A 7,536-nucleotide genomic window follows, 5' to 3' on the forward strand; every position below is an offset into this window, starting at 1 on the left:
GTACAGATTCAACAAATAACACACTGCATATATTCTTCTTAGTGGTTAATTGTTGTACAAGATGCGGACTTGAGATCCTATTTACAAACACAATTAGAACAAATCATTCTATTCATTAAGAGAATGCAACTATATATCTATCCTAACCACTTTGAATACGCAGATACAAAATGGACATTCATCGGTATACCCCATTTTTTCTAAGTTCCGTTATTGAATATTATAGGTGTGTAAACTCAGTAAAATATTCTAAAAGAGTCCAGTAGCCCATAATAGCATTGGGTCTTCTGTTTAACTGGCAATGTCAGAAATTATTGACCTGAGTCCCCCACAGCTCAACATAACAGCATGGCTTTACTTCCTATATTTCGTCTTCATACTTTTCTGCTGGATGGTTAAGACCAAGGTAAAGCAGGACCTATGCAACAAGAGTTGTAGCTTTTTGGTCTGAGAAGGTCAGTGAAATGCCCTCAGGATTTATCCTGAGATCCTGTACCTCAGACTGTAGAACCTTTGTCAGTGCAGCCCCTTGGTTTCTTTCTTTCTTTTTGGCAGAACCAGGGCTTGAACTCAGGTCCTTGCACTTGCCAGGCAAGTGCTTATTCTACTGAGCTATCTCCCCGGCCCCAGGCCCTGGTTTCAACTTCAAGTACAAAAAAGAAAATCCTATAAAATATAACCCATCATTCTATTGTTAGCATCATATTTTTCTCTTTAATTAAAAATTTTTTATTTGATACATGTTCATGCTACACAGTTCAGACTCATGGTGATCCTCCTGTCTCAGACTCCCTGGTGCTGAGTGTGCGCCACCATGCCCAGTTTCAGGGCAGGCTTGGCATGTGGTGCTTGGGATTAAACTTGGGTCCTTGTGCTTGCCAGGCAGGCACTAAGCTATCTTCCTAGCGCTAGCATCATGTTTTCCTGAAAATTTGACTAATAGCAGCAGTTGAGCTTTGAGACTGAAATGATATCCTGGATGGTGGCTATTTTACCAATTTATTGCTTCTTCAGGGCAATAAAGTCCTGTTAAAGTCCCATTCCTGCATGAACCTCCTGGCCAGATAGATATCTTTGAAAAATGAGCACCACAATGAGGTGCTCATTGTGGTATCTAAGCAGAAATCATTTGAACCTATGCTTACATACCACAATGAGGTGCTCATTGTGGTATCTAAGCAGAAATCATTTGAACCTATGCTTACTCACTACCCGATTGTAGTAGTGTAATGTTGTTATTATGTATAGGCAGTTAGATCAACCTAATGGTAGGGTCAGATAAAAGAGTAAATTTAAACAGCTAGTTAGTCAAGCAGCTAAACTAAGCTTAGAGATGCAATAGTAAACACACACCAAAAAAGATAAAAGGTCAAGATAAGAATAGAGAGAAATGAGCCTTTCCTCCTAGGAAAGAAACTCATTAGACAGATCGTGCTAAGTTAGCAACTCCTTCCTAACCTCTGGACCTGGACTTCAGCCTGACTCTAGAAAACATTAGAAATTCAAGATAACTATTTTCTTTTAAAACTCATTTTCTTGGAAAGGAATCCCCTCACTCTGCTTACCTATACAAGGACAGACAAAAATCATGTTGGACTTGTTTCCCCTCTTATATCCATTAAGAACCTTTTTCTTATTATTAACACTCTCTTAAATTCCTCTTTTTATCCTCAAATTTATTCATCAACTTTGGGAGACAAAGAACTTGAGTTTATACAAATGACCTGTTTTGCTATGATACCTGTGCCCAGTCATTAGAAAAGACAAACTGGCCATTTGCAAACTCTGCCATTTTAAACATGGAACTAGTTTAAATTGTACTAAGTTCAAGACTTTGCAGTTTCTAAAGGCCTTTCCTAGATGATTAATTCAATTCCACCTCTTCCTGCTCTTCCCATCAAAATTCCTCATTTCTGGGGTTGTGGACATGGTGGTATAGCCTAGCATGTAGAGAGGCCTCGGCTAAATCTTAAGCACCAAAGGAGAAAACATCAGTTCTGATTTTTTCTGAGCTCCTATGTTAGGACCAAGTGAATTTTGGAAAACAGAGGTAGAGGGGAGATATAGATCCTGTTTTCAAAGTGAATAGTTACCAGAGCCTGTCTTCCCAGAACTGGCCTGGAAAGTTGTCCTCTCTCTGACTTAGCAAAGCTAAGGAAGATAACATTCCTTTATAGTTTTTTAAAAATTATTTAAATTTATTTATTTTACTTATTTATTTGTGTGTGTGTGTGTGTGTGTGTGTGTGTGTGTGTGTGTGTTTATGGCCAGCTCAGCCCACCTGGGGGCGGGGCTGGCTGGCATGTGGTGCTGGGGGATTGAACTGCGGTCCCTGTACTTTGCTAAGCTTGTTCCAAGTAGGTGCTTTAGACCACTGAGCCATCTCACCAGCCCGAAAGAGTCGGGACAGGGGCGTGAACCGGCGACCTCACGCTTCAGAGCCCGGCGCGGAGACCGCTGCGCCAGGTCGCCACCTTAGAGTTTTCTATATTGCTCCTAAACCATAAGTGCAATTGTAAATGACTTTTCATCCTGTGGAATCATATGGAGGTGAGGAGAGGAATACACATTCAAAGAGCTGCCTCAGTTTCCCCAGTAGTTGGGATTATAGACATGCACTAATGCATATGGCCAAAGAATCTTGCTGAGTAATAGAAAGTGATCAGAAATGAGGTTAAATATCTGAGAATTAAAATAAGGAAAACTAACTGGGCATGGTGGTACCTGCCTGTACTCCTAGCACTCTGGGAAGCCAAGCAGGAGGATTGCAAGTTCAAGCTAAGATTGGACTTCTTGGCAAGTTGGTAAAAGCATGTCTCAATATAAAAATAATTTTCAAAGGCACTGGGGTGGGGCTGGGGAGATGGCTCAGTGAAATAAGCGCTTCCCTGGCAAGTGCAAGGGCCTGAGTTCAATCCTCGGTTCTGCCAAAAAACCCCAGACCAAACAAACAAACAAAAAAACCCAAAGAAAGTACTGAGGGTATAACTAAGCGACAAACACCTGGGTTTACTTTTCCAAACCAGAGAAAAAAAATACTAAGGAGGAAAATCAACACCTTAGTCCAACTGTAGATATACAATAGTTGTGTGTCAATAGAAATTGTAGGTGCTAGACAAGGTATCCACCCTTATTACTTTGGAGATGTGTTCGCAGGTTTGTTTGTTCCTTCATCTGTGAACCTGGTATGATGCTGGGAACTGTGGGACAATGCACAAATGGATGGGAGATGGTTCTGACCCTTATTGGAGAAAATACAACATTCACAAATAGAAGCAGTTCCGGCAGGTGCTTGATGCTTACGGAGTATTTGTGAAATCCCATGCTACAAGGTTGGCCAGATAAAGTTCAAGGCTGAAAGCAAGATGAAAGGAAGCATCATGCAAGTGAACAGAATATCAAGGGAAAAGACAGTGGTAAGAAAGCATAGGCTTTGTATGGAAGCCAAGTGACTTTGGCTAGGGGGCCAGAAACCCTCCGGGCAAGTAGTGAAAGATCATTTGAAGAAGTAGGTTGGAGCCAGCTGCAGTGGTTCATACCTGTAACACCAGCTAGTCAGGAGGTTATTCCAAGGGGCATCCCAAGTCCGAGGCCACCTACTCAATTTGGTCAGACCCTATCTCATAACCCAAAATAAAAAGGATTGGGGAGTTTAGGCTCTTGGGACTACAATATGGCCGAGCGGCTGCCTCCTGCGAAGCCGCCAGATCAGGTGTGCCCCTTCCTCTTCAAAGAGCCCAGGCAGAAAGGGGCAGCAGGCAGCCTAAAGCGCTGGGTGCGGGAGCCTAAACCCGGAGAAAGTAGCAGCATTGGTGACAAAGGCAGCACCGTGGTTCGACCCACAATCCAATGATTCAGAAGACCCGAGGCAGCGGTAAACTGAACGCGGCCTGCGATTATCTGAGCAGCGAGGAAGAGGAGGAGGGCAAGAGTTTGGGCGTGGTGTAGAAGTCCACCGCTCTGCGAAACCAGTAGGGCCAGAGGATATGGGAGCCACAGCGGTCTATGAACTGGACACAGAAGGAACGACACGCACAGGCCATCTTTAAGTGCAGCCAGAAGATCCAAGAAGAGCTGAGGGGCAAGGAGAATGACAAGATCTATAGAAGAATCAATAATTACCAGAAATACATGAAGCCCAAGGACACGTCCATGGACAACGCCTCCTCGGGAATGGTAAGGAAGGGCCCCATCTGAGTGCCTGAACAACTACGCAACACTGTGCGCTGGGATTACCAGCCCAATATCTGCAAGGACTACAAGGAGACTGGCTTCTGCAGCTTGGGAGACAGCTGCAAATTCCTCCACGACTGCTCAGATTACAAGCATGGGTGGCAGATTGAGCGTGAGCTTGGTGAGGGTTGCTATGGTGTCTGCGTGGACGAAAACTATGAAGTGGGGAGCGATGAGGAGGAAATACCGTTCAAATGTTTCATCTGCTGTCAGACCTTTAAAAGCCCAGTTGTCACCGAATTCAAACGTTATTTCTTTTCTTTTCTTTCTTTTTTTTTTTTATAAACTAGGAGTTTAATATAAATACAACCAGCATAGAAAAGCTCAAAACCATATACAAAACAAAAATCAGAATGGTAACCGGTGGGATGGAAGGGCATAAACTGACCCTTTGGCTCAGCCAGTCTCCCAAATAAAAACAAAGATTCATGCTAAGTTTGGGGGTAAGGGAGAGGGGGTGATAAGGTATTTTGTATAGGGAATGGCCAAAGAGAAACCAGACTGGAGTCGGCAAGACCCTGGGTACAGGGTGGAAGGGCAAGGTACCTCACCAGAACTTAAGCCAAATCTGAGTAGTCCTCAGGTGTTGCTTGGGCCCTGCCCCACTCCCCCTCTGAGAACCAGTAGCTGCTGCCCAGGCCTGCTGGGCTGAAGGCTGATACAGGCCCGGCCTACAGTTCAGGCTGCCTGTGGGGAGATGCAGGCATCACTGCTTAACCACAGAACCTGCTTCAGCTCCTGAAAACCATAAAAGACCACCTGCAGATTCACTCAACGCCTCCAGCAGCCGAGCAGACACAGCATCCTTGGCCACTTCATGTGCATCCTGCCCATCCGTGGCCAGCACGACCCAGATGAGGCCGCTTAAAAGGTACTGGATGCCCAGGGATCACTACCTGGTACCAGAAGCAGTGCCAGCCAGCAGGTCCTGCACCCAAACATTTGGTTAAGAATACTGGGCTGCCCAGCTTCATTCGTTGGCACAGCAGCTGCAGAGCAGCCCGAGAACCTTGGTACCCCAGCTTGCCCCTGGCCAGGACCAGTTGGCTGCCATCTGGCTGAAGGCACTGAAATGAGGGACCCACAAGCTGCTGGCGGAGCCACTGCTTTAGGTCTGGCTTGAGCCACTCCACAGCCACCTGTTCTCCACAGAGGCGTGACTGACCTTCTACTAGGGCCTTTTTGGCCATGGCGGCGGCGCGGTGCGAGCTGAACTTGAGCAGCGCTATCTGCGCGGGCTGCCGGCCAGGACTGGGCAGCAGCTGCGCCTCCTGCAGGCCGGGCCCCAGGGGCTGCAACGCCAGCAGCAGCATGTTGTGGGTCACGCCCAGCGGCAGCCCGTCCACGCTCAGCTCACACTTCTCGGTGCTGCGGCAGACGAGCAGCGGGCACGACGGTCGCAGAGGGTGGTTGTACAGCGTGGCGATGGCTGCCTGGGCGCCGCGCCGCGAGCTGTAGCGGGCGTAGGCGAAGCCCCGGTTCAGGCCACTGAAGGTCATCATCAGGCGGAACTCGTAAAGCCGGCCCACACGCTGGAAGAGTGGGATCAGCTGGTGCTCGTACACGTCCTGGGGCAGCCGGCCGATAAACACCTCGGAGCCCGCCGGCGGCGGGCTGCCCACCCAGCCTGGGGGTGGCCCGCCATACTTCCTCTGCCCGTTCACTTGCACTAGGCGGACGCCTGTCTCCCTGACCCACGCCTCCAGGGCCGCCTTATTTTCGGGATTCACCCTCTCACACCATTGCTCACATTCGCGTTTGGACTGCATGGCTGTGCTGCAATTTCACCCGCCCGTACCCTCTTTCTTAATCCCTCCTCGTCCTCCCCAAGCCCTAGGCCTCTGGAAACCTCAAACGTTATTTCTGCGAGACGTATGCGCTGCAGCATTTCCGCACCACCTCCCGCTGCTATGTCTGTGACCAGCAGACAAATGGTGTCTTCAGTCCTGCTAAAGAATTGATTGCTAAGCTGGAGAAGCATCGAGCTACTTCAGAGGGTGGTGCTTCTGATATACCAGACGATCCTGATAGGGTCTAATTCCCATAACTTAGGTTTTTCCATCTTTTTATTTTTTGCAATCACAAATAGGACTTTATTTATCACTATTAAAAATCTGGATCTTAAACAGACTCTTGGACTGGTGGTTCATATCCATCAGCTCGTTCCACTTTAGCTCCAGTCTCATCTCAGTAGCCTTTCCAGAGCTGCTACCTTCACCAGGAAGCTCCATGAGTTTTCCCAATTCAAACTTGGGCTTCTTCAGCATTTTTACTTTTCTGACGAAGGCATCATGAAGAGGGTAGATAGATTGGCAAGCCTTTTCTGTGTCTTTCCCAATACTGTCTGGAATCAGTTTATTGACCTCTTCCTTCAAGTCATTTGTCTGCATCTCCCGGGTCATGATTTCCATCATCTTCTTCTGGATCTGGCGGACCTGTTGGTGCTGAGTGTAAGAGGTCTTCCATATCTGATCGTTGCGTTTTTTAGTAAAGCCAACACAGAACAGTTGAAGCAAATAACCATCGGTAGTCTTGACATCAACATGAGCTTTGATCATGGTCTGCCATTTTTTGACCATGGAACACATTTTGTCCCGGGTGCGGTCCATGCCATGGAAGTTAGTCAGGCAGTTTTTGCCCTGAACATCCTCAGTAATCAGCTTGAATTTTCTAAAGGCAACTTCATCATTCTGCAGGTCAGTAAGGCTCACTTTAAACATATGACCTTTGAGCCCATCAGATGCAATTTTGGCTCCTTGGGTTTGGTGATGAGTGTTTTTCCAATGTTTCCTATGTTGAACATAGCTGGCGCCTTCACATCATGTCAGTCTTTTTTAGAAAATGGATCAACCACTTTCTTCTTGGCTCCTTTTTTGCCACCTTTCATAAGGCGCTTGTTTTTGCCTACCGCCATGGTGCTGCTCAGAGAGTCAAAAGGGCTTTTATTTATTTATTTATTTATTTATTTATTTTGGTAAGGGTCTACACGGTCTACAGGGTCTTACTATGTAGGTCCAGACTTGTAGTGATCCACCTGTATTCAGCCTCCCAAGAGCTGGGATTACAGGCGTGTGCCACCATGCCCAATCTCAATCACCTTTGCAGCACACCCCAGGGGTGGGTTGTTACGGCTTACCAGGGATCGAAACCTGGTCGCTGTGTCTGGCTAATCAGCCACGTTAATCCACTGAAATATTTGGCTGGCCATTGGTTTTCCATCATTGTCGGATCTCACAATAAATATTTTGTTTTTCCTTTGGTAGTCTTAACAAAAACAACCACAATTGAAGGAATATGATGCTT

At 46.6% G+C, this 7,536-nt stretch overlaps 1 protein-coding gene and 1 pseudogene across 1 annotated transcript; one reads left to right on the plus strand and one right to left on the minus strand.

Moving 5' to 3' along the window:
- The first annotated feature begins 3,673 nt into the window (after nucleotides 1-3,673).
- On the plus strand, nucleotides 3,674-6,271 carry LOC101580734 (annotated as a pseudogene).
- On the minus strand, nucleotides 4,911-6,002 carry LOC101586357 (dead end protein homolog 1-like). The gene is given in 2 exon segments (XM_023715375.1): nucleotides 4,911-5,098; nucleotides 5,100-6,002. Coding segments are annotated over 2 exon segments (1,062 nt in total). The 3' UTR covers nucleotides 4,911-4,939.
- Nucleotides 6,272-7,536: the final 1,265 nt, after the last annotated feature.

Source organism: Octodon degus, unplaced genomic scaffold, assembly GCF_000260255.1.
Source record: "Octodon degus isolate 3935 unplaced genomic scaffold, OctDeg1.0 scaffold00040, whole genome shotgun sequence".
Classification (NCBI taxonomy): domain Eukaryota; kingdom Metazoa; phylum Chordata; class Mammalia; order Rodentia; family Octodontidae; genus Octodon; species Octodon degus.